Genomic DNA, 22,616 nt, shown 5'->3' on the forward strand with positions numbered 1-22,616 from the left:
GGAAAGGTTGGAGAGAGGCTGGTGAGAACCTTAATGAATCTACCCCAGTAACCCCTACACTTATTGCTGAGATACCTAGGATAAGTGGGCAGCCACAGTACCTCTTGAAACATCAGAGCTTCTGGTTTAAATTATGTTGGGGACTACTCGCCCTTTCACCCCTTATAGTCTGATAAACCGAGACCTATTAAAGGGTCACAAAAAAAATTATGTCATCTATATGACAAAGCAGCAACTAAACATGTTAAAATATTTTGGTTAAAAGGGGAGCGTTGCTACATATCTGTCCCTTATTGTGTATACTGTCCCTTTAATAACAACTGGAAAACAATTCACTTTATATAAACTTTATGACAGTAACTAGCCTTGTTGTCTGCAGACTAAATCACAGATTTGCGCCTCCCAATAAAATAATGGGTGGAGTTTTGCTATTTAAAACTAATTGCTGTGAAAAAGGATTCTAATTTATTTTAAAACATTGAGACTTAGCTGAAATATGTTATAGTAACACAACAGAAAATAACTTGTAATTACAAGGTGTGTACTGTCCCTTTAACATGTTTAAGTAGAGTTGTTGCATACGCAGGATACTGTAGATATTGTAGAGTTTTCTGGCCCTTTAATTGGGCTGTAATTACTATTATTTATCAGTTAAAGAGACGGTGTACTCAGGCAAGCAGCAAATAGATTTCTTTGTATTCAAAGCTGATGTAGAAACACCCCGTAAATAGGGCTGGGCTCTCTCTCTCATTTACACTGCACAGTTGATTTCTTATGATGCTTCTTGTTTACATCATTACCGCAGTATTGAAATGTTTAATATAGTTGGAGGTTTCAACAGGAAAATCAGCTTTTTAAAATGCCAAAATAAAGATAAAGTAGTTATCTGTAAACAGTTTTATACACTCCAGCAGGTAAAATGGATAAGTGGGTGAGCATTTTGTTTTGTATATAGAGGTGTTTACCCGTTTAAAATAAACATTAACTAATCACATCATTTATTTCTTTACAAACATGAATTTGTAAATTTTTACTTTAACTGATTACACATTAGAGGACACATTACTGAAATAGTCGAGGGAAAAAGTGCCACTTTATTTTGTTCTGTAGTTGAAAAATGCTGCCCTCATGTGGTGGTGCTTGAAATTAAAAAAAATATAAAGGCAAAATGAGTTCAATGCACAGAAAAAACAGCTAATACCAACCCTTATGATGTTTATTATCACAGGAATGTGTTTAATATGTTTGTTTGTTTGTTTTAAATGATCTTTCGAAGAATAAACCCTTTGTAGTCATATTTATAAAAACCCTGTGACATTTTTAGTTTTATCAGCTCATTTATAACTGTCCCTAACTATCTTCAGCAGAGGAGATAAGATGAGGAGAACAGGCTTTTAAACTAAGGTAAACCTAGGTTACAACATGGTGTTGTGCAATACTTTATAGAAGCTAAAACTTTACACTGATTTCTTTGATATATTAACATTTAATATAATTTAACAATAGATCTGAATAGTATTATATTATTTTCTATCATTAGGATTGCAGACCTCGCTTGTTCCTGATTGGATGCATTGGTGTTGGTGGCAAAACTAAATGGGACGTTCTGGACGGAGTTGTTAAAAGGTTATTTAAGGTAAATATTAAGCTTCACCAAACCAATGTTGTTGTGTCTTTGTTTGAATATAGGGCTACACTTTGAAGACTAATTTATTATTAAAGGGACAGAGAACACAATTTTAAAAAATTTCCATTGCTTCATTTTCTTGGTATCCTTTGTTGAAGGAGCAAAAAAATGCACTACTGGGAGCTAGGGGAGCATGGGTGAAACAATGACAAGAAGCATGTATGTACAGCCACCCATCATCAGCTAGTAGTGCATTGCTGCTCAGGCTACCAAGATATGCTTTTCAACAAAGGATATCAAGAGAATGAAGCAGATTAGATAATAGATGTAAATTGACAAGCTAAATTGCTGCTCTATCTAAATCATAAAGAAACATTTTGGGTTTTATTTCCCCTTACTAACCCCCAAAAAACTGAGAATGGAACATTTTTAAAATACACTCATTTTGTTCATCATATAGCTACAAAATAGACCAAAGAGTTGCAGAATTAGTCCGATCTGGTTATGTATTTTGCCTCCTTGCCATGCAAGTTATTAAACTCAGCGTTAATGTTTTAGCGACATCAGACAATGTTTTCTTCCCATACACAAGTATTCACATTAAATTACGTCCTAGCGTTTACAACATAGCCTTGCTAACCTGTCCCTGCACGCGATGGGCACATAGATGCAATGATTTCTACACTAGCTGATAAACAGGCAGCAAGATGGTGACATCACTGCCGTAAATGCCAAACACAGGCAATAACAAAGAGGAAAAAAACTCTTAAAGTAAATGTGGAAAATCTTTTGCGTAGATCCTTTTAAAATTATCACTTAAGGGTCACTGTACAAGTAATCGTGTTCTTGGTGTGATCTAATCTGGTTGAAATATCTTATATCTTTAACTGTAAGGAAGAGACCAAAATACATTGTCTTACCAATGGGATAAAGTAATAAACTCATTGCATCTAGATGATTGGCTAGTCCCAAATTCTACTGGGTAATGGTTGGCTCTGAATCCATATTTGTTAATGCCTTAGAATAACGTAGACATTAGAGTTGTTAAAGCACAGACTTCAAAGGCTAATTATGGGGAAAAAGTACCAAATAATTAATGAATGTTCATTGCATAATTTCTCTTGTTAAGTGTATCCAGTCCACGGATCATCCATTACTTATGGGATATTCTCCTTCCCAACAGGAAGTTGCAAGAGTTCACCCACAGCAGAGCTGCTATATAGCTCCTCCCCTAACTGCCATATCCAGTCATTCTCTTGCAACCCTCAACATAGATGGAGGTCGTGAGAGGACTGTGGTGTTTTATACTTAGTTTATTTCTTCAATCAAAAGTTTGTTATTTTTAAATGGCACCGGAGTGTGCTGTTTATCTCAGGCAGTATTTGGAAGAAGAATCTGCCTGCGTTTTTCTATGATCTTAGCAGAAGTAACTAAGATCCATTTGCTGTTCTCACACATTCTGAGGAGTGAGGTACTTCAGAGGGGGAATGGCGTGCAGGTTTTCCTGCAAATAAGGTATGTGCAGTAAAATATTTTTCTAAGGAATGGAATTGACTAAGAAAATGCTGCTGATACCGAAGTAATGTAAGTAAAGCCTTAAATGCAGTGATAGCGACTGGTATCAGGCTTATTAATAGAGATACATACTCTGATAAAAATGTGTTTTAAAACGTTTGCTGGCATGTTTAATCGTTTTTTGACATATGTTTGGTGATAAAACTTATTGGGGCCTAATTTTTCCACATGGCTGGCTTAAATTCTGCATAGAAACAGTTAACTGAGGCTTCCCACTGTTGTAATATGAGTGGGAGGGGCCTAATTTAGCGCTTTTTTTTGCGCAGTTAAAATTACAAAATGAATCATCCAGATTTCCTCAGCAGTCCCATGAATACTACAGGACATCTCTAAAGGGCTAAAAAGACTTCCAAAATCGTTTATAGGGAAGGTAATCCACAGCTCAGCTGTGTCAGCTTTGTTGTGTCTGTTAAAAAACGTCTGTCGTTTTTTTTATCTGTTTTTTGCATTAAGGGGTTAATCATCCATTTGCAAGTGGGTGCAATGCTCTGTTAACTTATTACATATACTGTAAAAATTTCGTTTTTCAAATTTTGACAAAATTTGTTTCTCTTAAAGGCACAGTAACGTTTTTTATATTTGCTTGTTAACTTGATTTAAAGTGTTTTCCAAGCTTACTTGTCTCATTATTAGTCTGTTCTAACATGTCTGACATAGAGGAAGCTCTGTGTTCATTATGTTTAAAAGCCATGGTGGAACCCCATCTTAGAATGTGTACCAGATGTACTGATTTCATGTTAAGCAATAAAGATAATTTTTTGTCTTTAAAAACATTATCACCAGAGGATTCTGTCGAGGGGGAAGTTATGCCGACTAACTCTCCCCACGTGTCAGACCCTTTGACTCCCGCTTTAGGGACTCACGCTCAAATGGCGCCAAGTACATCAAGGGCGCCCATAGCGTTTATTTTACCAGAGGATTCTGTCAAGGGGGAAGTTATGCCGACTAACTCTCCCCACGTGTCAGACTCTTCGACTCCCGCTCCAGGGACTCACGCTCAAATGGCGCCTAGTACATCAAGGGCGCTTATAGCGTTTATTTTACAAGACATGGCGAAAGTTATGAATAATACTCTGGAAGCGGTATTAGTCAGACTACCTGAAATTAAAGGAAAGCGAGATAGCTCTGGGGATAGATACAGAGCATACAGATGCGTCAAGAACCATGTCTGTTACTGCCTCACAATATGCAGAAGCTGAGGGGAGCTTCAGTCTGTGGGTGATATTTTTGACTCAGGGGAGATGATTTAACCTGATTCCGATATTTCTACATTTAAAATTTATGCTTAAGATCCTCCACTTGTTACTCAGGGAGGTTTTAGCAGCTCTGAATGACTGGGTTACAATCACAGTGCTAGAGAAATTGTGTAGACTGAATAGATACTATGCAGTGCCGGTGTGTACTGATGTTTTTTCCAATACCTAAAGAGGTTTACAGAAATTATTAATAAGGAATGGGATAGACCAGGTGTGCCATTCTCTTCCCCTCCTATTTTTAGAAAAATGTTTCTAACAGATGCCACCACACGGGACTTATGGCAGACGGTCCCTAAGGTGGAGAGAAGAGTTTCTACTCTAGCTAAGCATACCACTATCCCTGTCGAGGACAGTTGTGCTTTTTTAGATCCAATGGATAAAAAATTAGAGGGTTACCTTAGGAAAATGTTTATTCAACAAGGTTTTATCCTGCAGCCCTTGCATGCATTGCTCCTGTCACTGCTGCTGCGGTGTTCTGGTTGGAGTCTCTGGATGAGGCTTTACAGGTAGCGACTCCATTGGATGAATATACTTGTCTAGCTAAGAGCACTTAAGCTAGCCAATTCCTTTGTTTCTGATGCCTTTGTTCATTTGACTAAACTAACGGCTAAGAATTCAGTTTTTACTATACTGGCGCGCAGAGCGCTATGGCTTATCTCATGGTCAGCTGTTGTGACTTTAATAAATAAGCTACTTAACTTTCCTTCAGGGGACAGACCCTATTAGAGCCTGGTTTGAAGGAGATCATTACTAATATCACTGGAGGAAAAGGGCTTGCCCTTCCTCAGGACTGGTCCAAATCAAAGGCCAAAACAGTCTAAATTTCGTGCCTTTCGAAACTTCAAGGCAGGTGTGGCATCAACTTCCTTTTAGGCAAATCAAGAGGGTACTTTTGCTCAGTCCATGACGGTCTGGAGACAACCGGACCTGGAACAAGGATAAGCAGGCCAAGGAGCCTGCTGCTGCTGCATCTTAGACAGCATGATGGAAAGGTCCCCTATCCGGTAATGGATCCTGTAGGGGGCAGATTTTCTTTTTTCGCCCAGGCGTGGGCAAGAGATGCCCAGGATCCTGGGCATTGGAAATTATATCCCAGAGATATCTTCTGGATTTCAAAGCTTCCCCTTCCAAATAGGGGAGATTTTACCTTTCACAATTATCTGCACACCAGATAAAGAAAGAGGCATTCTTACATTGTGTACGAGATCCATCCAGTTCCAAGACAGGAACAGGGTCAGAGTTTTTCTCAAATCTGTTCGTGGTTCCCAAGGAGAGGGAACCTTCAGACCTATTTTGGATTTAAAGATCTTAAATAAATTCCTTAGAATTCTATCATTTAAGATGGTAACTATTCGTACCATCTTAACTAGGATCCAGGAGAGTCAATAGAGGACTACAATGGATTGGAAGGATACTTATCCTCACATAACGATGCATAAGGATCACCATCCTTTTTTTCAGGTTTGCCTTGCTAGACAGGCATTACCAGTTTGTTGCTGTTTCCTTTGGGTTAACTACAGTCCCAAGAATCTTTAGAAGTGGCCCCTTATTTAGGCATTGACCTTCAAATTGCCAAGCCTCATACGGATGTAGTACTGGCATTTCTGAGATCGCAGGGGTGGAAAGTGAACAAGGAAGGAGTTCTCTATCCCCAATCTCAAGGGTTTCCTTCCTAGGGACTCTGATAGATTCTGCAGAAATGAAAATTTACCTGACGAAGTCCAGGTTGTCAAAGCTTCTAAATTTCTGCCGTGTTCTTCATTCCATCCGCGCCCTTCGGTGGCTCGGTACATGAATGTAATCGGCCTAATGGTAGCGGCATGGGACATAGTACCGTTTGCACACCTACATTTCAGACCGCTGCAGCTATGCATGCTCAGTCAATGGAACGGGGATTATACAGATTCGTCCCCTTCTTAAATCTGGACCAAGAGGCCAGATATTCTCTTCTCTGGTGGCTATCTCGGGTCCATCTGTCCAAGGGTATGACGTTCCGCAGGTCAGATGGGACAGTTGTTACAACAGATGCCAACCTTTTAGGTTGGGATACAGTCTGGGACTCCCTGAAGATTCAAGGATAGTAGACTCAGGAGGAAACCTTCCTTCTAATAAATATTCTGGAATTGGGAGCGATATTCCATACTCTTCAGGCTTAGCCTCAGTTAGCAACTCTGAGGTACATCAGATTCAGTCGGACAATATCACGACTGTGGCTTACATCAACCATCAAGGGGGAACAGAAGTTTCCTAGCGATGTTAGAAATCTTTAAATTATTCATTGGACAGAGACTCTCTCTTGTCTATCAACTCTCCATATCCCAGGTGTTGAGAACTGGGAGGTGGATTTTCTAAGTCGTCAGACTTTTCTCACGGGGAAGTGGGGAATTCCCTCCGGAGGCCTTTACACAAGATCAAGCAGGAGACTGCTTTGGTGTTTTTAACAGCGCCTGTGTGGCCACGCAGGACCTGGTATGCAGATCTGGTGGACATGTCATTCTTTCCATCATGATCTCTGCTTCTGAGACAGGACCCTCCATCTCAGGGTCCTTTCAACCATCTATATTAAACTTCTCTGAGATGGACTGTCTGGAGACTGAATGCTTGATGTTATCGAAACATGGCTTCTCCAAGTCAGTCATTGATACCTTAGTACAGGCATGAAAGCCTGTCACTAGCAAAATTTAACATAGATATAGCATAAATATCTTATTGATATGAATCCAAGGGTTACTCATGGAGTAAAGTCCGGATTCCCAGGATACTATCTTTTCTCCAAGATGATTTTGAGAAAAGGGGTTGTCAGCTGGTTCCTTAAAATGACAGATTCCTACTCTGTCTATTCTTTTGCACAAGCGTCTGGCAGATTCTCCAGACGTTCAGGCATTTTGTCAGGCTTTGGTTAGAACCAAGCCTGTGTCTAAACCTATGGCTCCGCCATGGAGCTTAAACCTGATTATTGAGGTTTTTCAAGGAGTTCCGTGTGAACCTTTTCATTCTATAGATATCAAACTTTTTATCCTGGAATGTTCCTTTTGGGTAGATATTTCCTCGGCTTGTAGAGTCTCCGAGTTATCTGCTTCACAATGTGATTCTCCTTATCTGGTCCTCCGTACGGATAAGGTAGTCCTGTGTATCAAGACTGGGTTTTTTACCTAAGGTGGTCTCCAACAAGATTATCACTCAAGAGAGTGTTGTTCCATTCTTGTATTCTAATCCTTCTTCAAAGATGGAACGTCGTTTACACAATTTGGACGTAGTTTGTGCTTTAATGTTTTTCTTACAAGCTACTTCAGATTTTCATCAAACATTTACTTGGTTTGTTGTCTACTCTGGACAGAGAAGAGGTCAAAAGACTTCAGCAACCTCTTTCTTTCTTTTTGGTTAAAAGCATAATTCGTTTAACTTATGAGACTGCTGGACAGCAGCCTCCTGAAGGGATTACAGCTCATTCTACTAGAGCTGTGGCTTTCACTTGGGCCTTTTTTAAAATGAGGCTTCTGTTGAACAGATTTACAAGACGGCGTCTTGGTCTGCACTTCATATTTTGCTTCTTTGGAGGCTATTTTTGGGAGAAAGGATTTTTTTCAGGCAGTGGTCTCTTCCGTTTAAGTTCCTGCCTTGTCCCTCCCTTCATCCGTGTACTTTAGCTTTGGTATTGGTATCCCATAAGTAATGGATGATCCGTGGACTGGATACACTTAACAAGAGAAAACATAATTTATGCTTACCTGATAAATTTATTTCTCTTGTAGTGTATCCAGTCCACGGCCCGCCCTGTCATTTTAAGGCAGGTAATTTTTTCATTTAAACTACAGTCACCACTGCACCCTATGGTTTTTCCTTTTTTTCGGTCGAATTACTGGATATGGCAGTTAGGGGAGGAGCTATATAGCAGCTCTGCTGTGGGTGAACTCTTGCAACTTCCTGTTGGGAAGGAGAATATCCCATAAGTAATGGATGATCCATGGACTGGATACACTACAACAGAAATAAATTTATCAGGTAAGCATAAATTATGTTTTTTTTATTACTCTTAAACATTTTTGAGCCAGACTACAAGTGGAAAGCAATATTTGCGCTCCACTTGTAATCTATCCTTTTATGTGTATTTTATGTTCCTTTAAATATGCAAACCTCATATATAGTTGATATAGTGATCACATTGTATTCTATTTTTGGCATTGGTTTTCCTTCTATAATTTGCTATTTATGTTTTACAGGAATACATCACTCATCTTGATCCCGTATCTCAGCTGGGCTTGAACTCAGACAGCGTTGTTGGTTATAGTATTGGTGACATCAAACGCACAAGCAATGCAGAGACACCAGAATTGCTGCCTTGTGGGTATCTTGTGGGTGAGAATGATACCATCTCGGTATCAGTCAAAGGTAATCTCTTTAGTTTTATAATTATTTCTTGAAATGAGAAAAATGTATTTCATTTATGTTAAAATAATAACAAATAATAAAGAAGCAGACACTAAGGTTAGGAATTGGGCTATGGTTATGGATTGTTAATAAAGTTGGGTTCAGGAATTATGTATTAGGTAAGGGATAACCCCAAGAGAGATACAATACATTGTTAAAGGGACATTAAACACAAATTGTAAACTACATGGTTATGAACCTTCATATCTGAAAATAATTTTGAAATGAAATCTGCATCTTTATTTTGTCAAATGAGTATATTGTTTTATGTTTATACTTATTACTGATTTCCGTGTCCCTCAGAACAAAAGAACCCCTGTTAACCAATCAGAGACTAATATTCGGATATAGCACAAACTCTGTTTGCACATGTGCAGATTGGGGTAGCCTGCAACTCAGTTATTATTACAAAGAATGAGTTTCCTATCATGATTGTTGATGCAAAATTGATAATCTACCTTTTAAAAGCTTGTGACACCTCAGAAGCTCAGGGAGTAAGGGGAAAGTAAACAAAAGCCACATAAATTGCCTTAAAGTATTAACCCAAGCCTCCATGGTAGAAATTCAAACAAGCACAATTTTTAGATGTATTTTACAGCAAAAGGTTGCACAATAAATAATGAATATATAGTGCAATAATGAAACTTTTTTTGAGTTGTTGAAATGTCAAGTTTAATGGTTCTTTAAGCATTGCATTCCTCAGGATTTACAAACGTTTGTAGCATGTAATACAAGATACATTTAAACAAGTTCACAAGTTCACACCTTGGACGTATACGTAGTTAGGTTGCTCTTAAAGGGACATTAAAGTAAAAATTACACTTTCATGATTCCGATAGAGTGTGCAATTTTTAAGAGAGTTTCCAATTTACTTCCATTATCAAATTTGCTCAGTTATTTGAAATGCACACTTTCTGAGGCACCCGCTCCTACTAATCATTTGCTCAAGTTCACAGTGTATATGTATACTAGTCTGTGATTGGCTGATAGCTGTCACATGAAATTCAGACTAGGTGTTATTAAATTGTCTTTTTATTATGCACATGTTAATTATGCAGTTCTACTGTATTTAATGGTCCTTTCATTTTTGTAATGTTCCTTTTATTTTAGGGCTCTCCGAGAACAGTTTGGATTGCCTGGTTTTTGAGACTCTTATTCCAAAGCCTATATTACAGCGGTACGTCTCCCTTCTCATGGAACACAGGAGAATTATCTTGTCAGGGCCTAGTGGAACTGGTAAAACCTACCTGGCGAATCGCCTTTCTGAGTACATGGTGCTGCGTGAGGGAAGAGAACTTTCAGATGGATCTGTTGCCACCTTCAACGTAGATCATAAATCCAGCAAGGTACATACAGGGATATACAGCTGAGCAATAACAATGACTAAATATTGGCCTAATCCTTTTTATTTAATTAAATTATTCTTTATAATATCTATTTTAGAATTGGCTTGGTGAATACCATAAAATACATTTCTCTGTACAGGAAAAGCAGACGTTTTTTTGTTGGCATCTAACAATATTTGTACATTATTTATTGTCAGGAACTTCGGCAGTACCTTTCCAACCTGGCTGATCAGTGCAACAGTAAGAATAATGCCATAGACATGCCACTTGTCATTATTTTAGACAACTTGCACCATGTTAGCTCCCTGGGAGAGATATTCAATGGACTTTTGAACTGCAAATATCACAAATGGTAAGGCCAGATTATCAATTTAGTTACCATGATTAGGTTTATAGAATTGTCTCTTAATTTTTAATGAATCTTAACTAATTCCTCTGTGTTTTCTTCAGTCCATACATCATTGGGACAATGAACCAGGCCACTTCGTCTACGCCAAACCTCCAACTCCATCACAATTTCAGGTACGTTATTTTTCATTCTATTTATCAGACTGTTTTGATGTTTATTACTCTCTAGACTGATAACTTTGTGATATAGAGAGAGATTTACACAGAATACTTTAGAGGTTCACTTTACTAAACTGTGATCTGCATACAGGGATAAACAGACTACGCAAAAGGATTAAAGGACCACTCAATGCAGTACAATAGCATAATTAACACGTGCAAACTAGAAAGACAATGATTTAACACCTACTCTGAGTTTCAAATTAGCAGTAGATATTTTTTTCTGACAAATTATTTTTTTCTCCCATTTTCCGGCCCCTGTATCATGTGACAGACATCAACCAATCACAAACTGGTATACGTATACCCTGTGAGCTAGTGCACATGCTTAGTAGAATCTTGTTCCCCAGAAAGTGTGAATAGAAAAAGGCTGTGCCAAATTTGATAATGGATAATGGAAAGTGTTTTTAAACTGCTGCTCTATCTGAATCATAAAAGATTATTTTGACTTCAGTGTCCCTTTAAGCATTTTTTCTGTGGCTTTGGCATTCGGTTGGTTAACAGGCTTTTACTACATTTTCCTTTGGTCGTATTAATTATTTAGTAGCTTTAGGTTGTAATGTCCATTTAAAGCTGTAAATGTTGTTGTTCTGTGCCGTCCTGCAGGTGGGTGCTATGCGCAAATCATACTGAGCCAGTCAAGGGATTTCTCGGGCGCTACCTCAGAAGAAAACTCATTGAGACAGAAATAACCTGCAGGACAAGAAATGCAGAATTAATTAAAGTTATTGACTGGATACCAAAGGTTTGGCAACATCTCAACAAGTTCCTAGAAGCTCACAGTTCCTCTGATGTGACAATTGGTGAGCACCATTTGTATTGGATTGGATTCATATCATGCATTATGAACATAATGAGGTGTTATACGTTATATTAAAAAAGTATATATATGTTTTTTAGCTTTTTAAAACACAGTATAATTACAGATTTCCAGAAAGGCCTACATACAAAAATAAACTTTATCAGTAGAGCAGTGTATTTTCCCACTGGGCTTTTCATCTAAAGGTTCCTAAATAAAATTACCTTTCTATGCTTCACCCTAAAGGATCAGGCAATCAGAGGTTGTAGTGCAACCAGTTGCAGCCACTGATTGGCCGTTATCCTTTTGTGGTGTGGTGCAGTCTGGGTATGTTTGCATAACATTTTATTTTTATTGGTTTTTATCCCATAAAGCTCTCTACTAACACAAGTCTTATGATTCATTTCAGCCAATCAAAGTCTGAAATATTTGATGAAAGTAAAATGACTGTTTTGATTGGTTTAGCTATATGTCCCAGTGTGCTCAAACACATACATTGTTTGTGCATTTGAAGCACGAAAAAGAGACAGTTTTTCACATTAAAACACTACACCCCCTCCTGTGGATGCCTTTAATCATAATGGCAAAGTGTTGCTGACATAACATGTGTATATGTCCATTATATATGTATTATATATGTATTATATATGTATATTGCACATACTCTCTTGTAAGATTGTATAAAGAATTTAAAGGTTTTGTGTGCAAATTATCTGTTTACTGAACTCATGGATCTTGTTGCTCTAAAGTTTCATTTTTGTGCCCTGTCATAAACTTTATTAAACCCTTAGCTTGTTTACAAAATTTCATTGTCAACTAAATGAATAATATTGGAGAAAATATTAAAAATACTTAAAGGGATACTAAATCCAATTGTTTTCTTTCAGATAGAGCATGCAATTTTAAGCAACTTTCTAATTTACTCCTGTTATCAATTTTTCTTCATTCTCTTGCTATCTTTATTTAGCAGGAATGTAAAGCTTAGGAGCCGGCCCATTTTAGATTCAACACCTGGATAGTGCTTGCTTATTGGTGGCTTACATTTGGCTAACCAATAAGCAAGCATAACCCAGGTTCTGAACCAAAAATGGTCCGTGCTAAGCTTTAAATTCCTGCTTTTTAAATAAAGATAACAAGAGAAAGAATAAACATTGATCATAGGAGTAAATTAGAAAGATGCTTAAAATTGCTCCTCTATCTGAATCATTAAAGAAAAAAAATTGGGTTTAGTATCCCTTTAAGTTAACCATGCGTATTCATATATTAAAAGTAACTATAATTTTTTCTAATTTTATCATCTGTTGATAATAACAACATTGTTTAAATACAGGGATTGTGAGACATAGATCAATAAAGACAAATGAACATTATATTAACAGAAACTACTTATTTTATTATGTGTTATAAAAACCTACTTTTATCACAGATTGTGTCTTACGATTTACCCCAAACCTCTGACGCACTAAGCTGAGGATTCTCAGCACTATCAGTGTTCTGCCCTGGGAATGTTGCCAGCCTGGTGGCATTATCTAAAGTAGCCAGGTGGGGGCAGTGTAATACATATTTTATGCTATGCAAAGCACAAATGAATTGCCCATTATACCATACATTTGCTGTGATAGAAGGTTTTCTTGATGATTTGTGTAGCCTTTTTCTAATTTCTTGCACCTTTCTGTTGGTACAGGACCACGTCTGTTCCTTTCCTGCCCAATAGATGTTGATGGTTCAAGAGTGTGGTTTACAGATTTGTGGAATTATTCTATAATACCCTATCTTCTAGAAGCTGTCAGGGAAGGACTGCAGGTGAGAGTCTCTTGAGAAATTTACATTTAATGATAAAAAATCATTGGAGATAAGTATTGTCACAAGCATTAACTATTTAGTTGCCATAAAGGACTCTAATGCAGAACGAGGACAATGACTGAGTGTTCTCAATGCATTGCTACTGTAACTAAATTTGTCGTCTCCTCTCCTGCCAGAGAGGGCGGCTGTGCAGTGACTAAATCTACGCACTGCATTGCTACTGTTATTAGATTTATCAACCTTTTGGCAGCCATGGAGGGCTCCGGTGCAAAGAGAGGGCAGTGTTTGAATGATCAAATGTATTTCTATCGTCAAATTTACCTCCTTCTGTTTCTATCCTTTGTTAAAACTTAGCTCCTGACCATGAGAGTATACTGAGATAGTCCCAGAAGTGTGCACATGTGAAATATATATATGTGTACAAAATAGAGCGAACTCCCACTTAAACAAAGGGTGCAGGCAAATGTTGTTTTTTGATGTGCCAATAAAGCACTATATTTGCACTAATCCAGTGAGTGCATACCTTCTATATATATATTAGACTTACTGTATTCATTTTAAAGGGATGTCTAGTTAGAAAGTGTTATTTGTCGCTTGTTATATTGCTAAGCTTTATTGTATTTTCTCTCGAGAAACAAACTTTTTATGGTAAATTCTTCTAGTACTTAATACTTACAATTCAGTAGAAACAGGGATTTTGTTGTATTGAACTTTCAATAAGTTTCCTTTTTCTTACACACCAGTTGTATGGCAGAAGAGCCCCCTGGGAAGATCCAGCTAAATGGGTTATGGAAACCTATCCATGGACTGCCATACCGCAACAGCATGAATGGCCCCCTCTGCTTCAGCTTAGACCAGAAGACGTTGGTTTTGATGGGTACTCTGTGCCCCGGGAAGGAACATCCAGCAAACCGGTCCCACCCAGCGACGTAGAAGGCGACCCTCTGGTAAGTTTTTTTAACTCTTAATTGGATTGGACTACAGACTGTTCATCTTAAAAGTTGCATTAAACCCATAGATCAATTACACAAAAAGGTCATTTTTAACGGGACATTCTAATGCAAAAGTGACATGCTATTATTTGTTATAATATGTCATTTTTTTCCTTACTGATCGTAGCTAACTATGGGTTTAACCCTCACAAATGGATTAAACACATAGGTAAAGTACTACTCAGGTGCCACAAGCATTGCAGCTCTTAAGCAAAAAAAGCAGTCAGGGATTGGTGGGTATATGTGACTTCTGCTCCTGATTGGTTTAAAGGTGTTAAAAAAGTAGGTAAACTTATAGCGCCAAATTACAAGTGGAGCGCTATTTAATGCTTCCGCTTTAGCTTTAACTGCTGTAGAAGTAAGCTTTTTTTGAAAGTCGGGTTGCACTCATATTACAAGTTGAAAGTAAAAAGTTATCGCTCGTGTGCTAACCCAACACACATAAAAAAACGAAGTAACAATATTACATGTGCGATAACCTATTCACCTGTAGTAGTCAATGGAGCAATAAAGTGGGGAAAAAACACCCTTCTCACGCGCAAACATATTCTGCTATATGCAGATCATTGCAATGTGAAATATATACAGTAAATACACACTATAATACTTTATTAAATATGAATATTGCATAAATATGCTTTTACATGTTTTCATCTACTTCAGTGCAAAGGGCTCCAATTCACTCTCTCTCTCTCTCTCCATTTATATGGATATATATAGGAATATCTATTTAAAAATACATAGAACATATTCTGCTATATAGAGAACATTGGAATGTAAAATATTTGTGTATATTTGTGTATATCTATACAGCGTATCGTTTTGACTTTCAACTTGTAATACGAGTGAAAAACCCGACACGACAAACACCCAAAATAAACCAATTATCGCTCGCACATAACTGTTAGCGCTCCACTCGAAATCTGGCCCATAATTAGCTATGATCTGTAAAGCTTGTGAATGGTATTGAAGGAAAAACAGACTAAGAATGTATAAGGCTTTTATCGCAGCAGAATTTTGTTAAAAACACACAACAGTTCTTGAAATTTGACCTTCTGTGTTTGATAACGTGTTTCACTATCACAACATTTTTTCACTTGCTGGTATTTTTATCTTGCAGATGAATATGCTTATGAGGCTACAAGAGGCAGCAAATTATTCCAGTCCCCAGAGCTACGACAGTGACTCAAACAGTAACAGTCATCATGATGACATCCTGGATTCATCCCTCGAATCCACACTATGATTCTACAGTGACAGCAATGAGTTGCTTCCTCTTCAGTCCTGCACATGCAGGACGGCTCACTGACACTCTTACCAGTGATAGGAGCAGGCGTCCGACTCTGGAGTTGGCAGCTGCCAGTACTGGACCTTTTATTTGACCTTAGTGTGGGTGCTGGCCGCCCTATGGACTAGTTTTGTTTTTTGTTTAATAATGTGTAAGAATACAAACTGCACTACTGCTACTTCCTTATGTTTAGTTGATACAGGCATGCATGCCTTTAACACTGAAGATGTTTTAAGTTCTAAATATTGTGAAAGAAATAATATAAGCAAAATTGTGCCGTGCACTGTCCAGAAGGAAAGTAGATGTTTCACTTGCCTTTGCTGCTTTAAACCAAACACACACACTCACTCACAAAACTCACACACACACAGGGGTGCTGGTCACACCAGCCTGACACAATAACCTCAGCTTCAGATAGCAACGGTGCTAACGGTTGTCTTGGCTATGGCGTTTTCCTCTGACAAAGGGGGGTGGGCGAGTATGTGGTGCATTGCAGGGAAATGCCCAACTTTCCCCTCCCATGCCCAAGAGATATGTTCTTCAAAAATTGAATTGTCGACTTACAAGAGAACTCTTGAAATGATATACATTGATTTAAATCATTGAGAAGATATTGTGGAATATGGGCTTAATCATAGAAGAGATTTGCTCTTTAATTTGTTCTTAATTCTAATTACATAATATAAAAAATACATAACTTGTTGTGGAGATGTATTGTTAAGAATGTGAATATATAGTCTCTTGTGTCATATTGAAATGTGAAATCTCTTTTTGGTCTAAAGAGAAAAAAAAATCCTCTCTAATATAATATGTGTGCCAGGAATTAATACCATCCCAATCTATGCAGTTGAAAAGACAAAAATTGTTACCAGGCTTTTTATGAAGTCAAAGTACTAGTAACAAGGGTTAGGTCTAATTCTTATTGGTGCAAAACATTCTGTGCTTCAAATATTTTTGTCTAAATTTACATTGAAAGTGTGAGACATTTTAATTTGTAATTTAAATTAGCCAATGAACATAACTCTACACTGGCGGAAGAAGGGTTACCTAGCAGACAAATGTACTTAAAGGGCCACTAAACCCAAAATCTTTCTTTCATGATTCAGATAGAGAATAGAAATTTAAACAACATTACAATTTACTTCTATTATTTATTTTGCTTCATTTTTTAGATATCCTTAGTTGAAGAAAAAGCAATGCACATGGTGAGCCAATCACACGAGGCTTCTATGTGCAGCAACCAATCAGCAGCTACTGAGCATATCTAGATATGCTTTTCAGCAAAGAATATCAAGAGAATAAAACAAATTAGATAATCTAAGTAAATTAGAAAGATGTTTAACATTGCATTCTCTTTCTAAATCAAAATGTGGGTTTCATGTCCCTTTAAAGGGACATGGAAGTAAAAATGTAACTTTCATGACTCAAATTGCATATATAATTTTAGAATTGTTTTCCAGTTTAGATGTGTTATCAAATTAACCTTTTTTTCCTGGTTTAATTTGTTGAAACTTAACTCCCTTGATTTGTAGGCCCAGAAGTACGTACGTTAGTTTTTTAAAAACAATATGTATAACATTTTTACATTGTTGCAAACACAACAGCCATATATATACGCTCCTGAGTATATCTACATTTTCTTTCACAGAAAGGAGCTGAACATAAACAAAGAGAAATTAAATCCGATAATAAAATTAAATTGGAAATCTTATTTTAAACTCTCTGAATCATGAAATATTCATTTTGCCTTCTGTATCCGTTTAATAATTGAACTGTATTTAAATAATTGAATGAAGGCATTTTAGTGCCAACGATGAACAAGACCATTCTACATTCCAAATAAAACACAAAATGGCATTTATTTGTCACCTGATACATAGATCCCAAACATTTGAAGTACCAGTAATATTCCGTTAATTAATTGTGATATTCAAGAGTAGAATTTTCATGGGTTTAGACTATAAGTCATGTTTCTGGGCTCCAAGTCAGCTGTAGCCTCTGTTGTCTAATTTCCCTCCTTAAAGCACACGGGCAGTGTATAGATTTGCCATTTTGTTGGGCAGCACAACCACCTCACTAAGTTTTACGCTTGGCAGGGAGGCAGCTACGTATGATTTTTATTGGCTGCCAGCAGCAGTACCTCAGGTAAGACTTGAGAAACAACATCAGGTGTGCAAGCCGTAATCTCTCCTTTTTATGGTGCTGAATTGCATTGGGATGCCTTACTTGTTTTGTACAGTTATTACATGATTGCTGCATTCAGTTGTTTTCAGAATAGGGCTAAGATGTAATATTTATGAACACAGTCGCCTGATTGATATGAATGTTCCTGATGTATTTTTTATTTTATTTTGTTGTTGTCAAATAAGGAGGGGAAATAAGACAGCTCTAGGCTCCTGGACAATACCCTGTTATACAGATATATTCATCATGGCTGTAATTATTTGTTAAGACAGTAAGCAGAACTGTTTCAGAATTTATAGTACAATACCTCACAAATGCTGTCTACTGGAAATAATGACACATTTCCAATGGTTTGCTGTACAAACACTGGGCTTTGAGCCAAAAATAAGTTTTTTTAAAGACTTGCAGTCCCAGGTCTTTAAACTAAGACTGCACTGAGTAACTTCTACTTCAAACAACTGACCCTGAAGCCTGGATTTACTAAAGCTTTCTGGGACTACAAGGTGCTACTAAGAGAGTACCTAGGGGTATTTTCTACATTATAAAGTACAATATAGAACTGAAATGCACGTTAGACTTTTGATCTTTGTGTTTTATAACAAGTGTGTGTTTTTGAATACAAGTTTTAAAGGCTGCACAATTCGAATATCTCTCTCACAGTTACTTATTTGATACTTGCCAGGATGAAGTACAATACACTCTGTCTAAACTGATAAAAATGTAGTTTATACAAAACTAGAGGCAAATGCAAATCAAAATACAATAGTCAGTGCATTTTAATTATATGTTTAAAACAGTGAGGTTATAGCCATGTCAAACCTTGCATTTTCTTGCAGCTTGCAGTGTCTCGGTTTAGCCCCTTATTGCTTCTGCTAGGGCTACGTCTGAGTTCTGTGATAAGCTAGCTCGCAGCCCCAGTAAGCTTTAATGAATCCAGGCTTGTAAAGTTTCAATTGCCTTTTCTGTAGATTTTATATAAGACTGAGCACAGCAAGTGCTGAATTAAAAAGTATGTTTTTTTTAAAAAACAAATATCTTACTCTATCACTTCCTCAGCTAGAAGTCAGATGTCTGCATTATTAAATGTGACAAATACTTTTTTCATACATTTATATGATGCATATTCTTTTGTTAACTAAAACAATGTTCTTTGATAATCGTTATGTGCGTTTAATCTTAAAAAAAAAAATCACTAAAATAGAATTTTTCTTTAAATACATTTTTTCTTTGACAATAAACTGATTCTTCCTCCCAGCGTTGACATGTGCTACTGTGAATATGGCTGAAAATGACAGCTGATTTCATATCGTTGGTAATTCTGATAATCTATATTTCTAGCTGTTGCAATTCTGTACATAAATAGAACTTTTATGTTAGTAGCTTTCACACAAGTTGAATTGGTTTCAAAACCACCAATTTGCGCTACTTCACATTTAATGTTTTATTGCATAAGTATCAGGAAGCAGGACTGCCTGGGTTTTTTTTGTCACATTTTATTTTTGCCTATGCCTTTTCAAAACATCCATTTTCTAAGCCTGTAAATATTTCTTAAAACTCAGGCCTACTAGAAGATATCGCAAAGTCAGTTTTAAAAAAACAACAACAAATATTTAAAAAATCTTAAAATATTGTTTTTAATGAAGGACAAATGATTTGAAGTTTAGTAAATATGTTATCATGTAGGTCAGGCATGACTGTAGTACAGGATATCTTTATTGTCTTGACAAAAACACTTTTGTACACTAACTGGAAAATCAGGGGACGTGTAGTTGTTTAATGTGTTTACTAAACTTCACAAAACATATTTCTTTACTTGTTGTTAAATGCAAGATGGAAAGTGCACCCCTCATATACTGTTTAATGTTAAAAATCAACTGGAGTTTGGTATAAAAAGCAGCGACCCCCTAGGCTATAGGACAGGACGGCCATGCATTAGATAGCTGACTGGCAGCCAAGGGGCTAACAACTGCCTATGCATATTACCATACTAGCATTTTCTTTCTCTACCAAATGAATTGTAAGATGTATTGCTGTTTCTTTGTATTACTTTGTATGCTAATGTGTGCTTCACACTAGCTATGGTGCCACACATTATGTAGCAGTAGAGAGGACAAAAACAAGAGGGTGTACATCGCAATAAATATTTTGTTTTGGGTAAAGAGTTAGTACATTGTACAGGAGTTTTGAAATGTATTTTTTACAAAATTGAAATTGTTTTTTGATTATAATGTCCCTATAAATATATATGAGACTTATGAAAGGCACTGTATACAAAAGGTTGGTTGTCATTACCGAGCAATCGCTATTTTTATTCTTCTACTTGTCTCCTTACAAGTTGGCCTGTCGTTTCTGGAATATTCATCATCGGATTCTATGCAACACTGAAGTTGTCATTCAAAGGAAGTCCATAACGCTTCCTATATAAGAATTGCGAGATTAGAAAAGGCATTAAAAATATAAAAGCATTTTATTATTATTATTTTTTTGCTCTTATCTGTAAATTTTGGGTTTTGATGTGTATATGTCTTTGTGTTCATAATTTAGTTGTTAATATCATGCACAATATTAATATTTGCTCTGATAATTTACATTGGAGCGGTTTATTACAAGATGTACAATTTCTCGTTGTAACATAGTACTGTAAATAGTTGATTAAATTGCTGCATTTTTATGACATTTTCTAGTCTTTTTTTAAACAAAGAATTAGGAATTGAGTATTTTGTGTACTATTGTTTCTGCCTTGATTATTTCTGATTTTCTTTTTTTTTTTAAATTTTGTTATTATATAAAATCATGCATGGTCAAATCAGATCGTGCTTTGTGTCAAAAACAAAAAACTAATGATTGTACCAGTCTTAAATTATTCATAGCTAAATAAAATTGATGCTTATTTATTCAGATTTGTTTTTTTTATTTTTCATTTATATAAATATCTGTCATTTGAATATACAGGTTTACAGTTAAAGTATAACTCGCTCATACAGGGGGTTAGGGACCGAACTGGTGAACTGCTTGTGCAATGATAAATGTCGACAGCATATCTTGTCAGCATTTAGCGATGTCTGTCGGACATGATTCGCTGCAGCATATCATGTCAGACAGACATTGATAAATTGGCCCCATAGACTGTACTGCAATGCTGTAAACAGACTGAACTGCGCATAACAAAATGGTGCCAGTCGCCTTTCTCGCAATTTCACGATGAGTACGGTAATGTTTCAAAATCCTTTGAAACTCCTTTGAACTTCAACTCCATATTAGCGCTTTATTAGTGAAGTGCTGTAAAGTGAGGTATACCTGTACTTTATTTCATCATATCAGAGCTGACACTAATTTGGCAATACCATACACTACCCTATATTATGTGGCACAGGTATACTGAGGTGTTTTGTTGGCTTGAGAATTTTTTTTTGCGTCCAACCACAACAAATTAACCAAAGATAAAAAATAAAATGAAATAATATTAAATATATCAAATAACATTAAAATGTAAGACATTAAAGAGGTGTGAAATTCAAAATTAAACCCTTCAGTGTTGTCATTTCACATCTCTCTAATACATGTTGTATTTACCTCATTTGTTTCAGCAGACCAATCATATTTAGAAAATAACTTTATTATTAATACCATATTATGGGAAAACAACATCTGAAATGCAAGATATGAAAAAGAAAAAAAAAATCCTAAATATTTCAAACACACTTCTCATTGTTCCACAGTTAACATCAGTTCACCTTCCCAAAACACCAAAATGTAGGATTTGTATACCTGTTCAGTTCAATAAAAATGAATAATTCAATATCATTCATAAGATAAAATATTTGTATCTCATTTTAATTTCTGCAGAAATTGAGTAGGTATAAATATGTAATCATACAAATAATATATATATATAATCCAATAGTGAAGAAATATGCACTCACTGGATTTGTAGAAAGTATTAAACATTTATTGTTCAACTGTTCCTGCACCCTGGTATATGGACTACAATGAAATCCATAACTATTTACACACACACACACACACACACACACATATATATATATATACACACATTTTTTATTACACTCACCCAGTTCTCCCATTTATTTCTGGATTTTTTCCCCCATTATTTCAGAGAAACATTGATCTATGAGACTAGTATCGACAAAGCAACAAAAGGAGGCTAGCAAAACAGTTGCTGCTGTTACAGCCACATAGAGGTAGCCAACTTTGTTAATGGCACTTGTATTGGAATGTTATGCCCATCAAGCTCATATAGGTGTGATGGTCAGGTGTCCACATAGTTTTGATCATATTGTGTATTTCTATGCTTTAAGAGTAATAAAGGCCTCTTTAAAACAGAACCCCAAAATAGAACCAATGCTGTGAAGTATTTGTCATTGTTATGAAAATCGTTTGGCAGTTTGATAGTCATAGGACCACTCGTTTGAAAGAGCAATGTTATTGCTTTTAAATTTGAGGTTATCTGTGCATTTTTGGAGGGCAACTTAGAGGATACCCAATCCCATAATGTTGTTTCATATGGTTATTTTAGGTGTTCATTTTTGCCCTTGTGATTTGCTGATAAACACCTGGGAATTAATTTTTCAGTGTGATGATACCTTTTAAAACCCAGAGCACCATAAATGCACAAAGAAGACTATTCCATTTATATGGCAATCACCTCCTACCTGAAGAGACATGAGACACCTGCTCTTTCATGTAAGGAGTATTGTGTGTGTGCTGTTTTGGGGGGATAGGGGCTCCTT

At 36.5% G+C, this 22,616-nt stretch overlaps 1 protein-coding gene across 3 annotated transcripts in view; it reads left to right on the plus strand.

The window, feature by feature from the left end:
• LOC128666014 (neuron navigator 2-like) overlaps nucleotides 1–20,763 on the plus strand; it is a 127,292-nt gene extending 106,529 nt beyond the window's left edge. For all 3 annotated transcript variants that reach the window (XM_053720364.1, XM_053720365.1, XM_053720366.1), the window contains 9 exons: nucleotides 1,541–1,636; nucleotides 8,679–8,847; nucleotides 9,997–10,232; nucleotides 10,430–10,584; nucleotides 10,683–10,754; nucleotides 11,406–11,602; nucleotides 13,283–13,401; nucleotides 14,145–14,348; nucleotides 15,514–20,763. In XM_053720364.1, the coding sequence (XP_053576339.1) occupies nucleotides 1,541–1,636; nucleotides 8,679–8,847; nucleotides 9,997–10,232; nucleotides 10,430–10,584; nucleotides 10,683–10,754; nucleotides 11,406–11,602; nucleotides 13,283–13,401; nucleotides 14,145–14,348; nucleotides 15,514–15,639 (1,374 nt within the window). In that variant the 3' untranslated portion in view covers nucleotides 15,640–20,763. The remainder of the gene's footprint in view (nucleotides 1–1,540; nucleotides 1,637–8,678; nucleotides 8,848–9,996; nucleotides 10,233–10,429; nucleotides 10,585–10,682; nucleotides 10,755–11,405; nucleotides 11,603–13,282; nucleotides 13,402–14,144; nucleotides 14,349–15,513) is intronic.
• Nucleotides 20,764–22,616: the final 1,853 nt, after the last annotated feature.

The sequence above is a fragment of the Bombina bombina genome, chromosome 7 (assembly GCF_027579735.1).
Source record: "Bombina bombina isolate aBomBom1 chromosome 7, aBomBom1.pri, whole genome shotgun sequence".
Taxonomy (NCBI): Eukaryota; Metazoa; Chordata; class Amphibia; order Anura; family Bombinatoridae; genus Bombina; species Bombina bombina.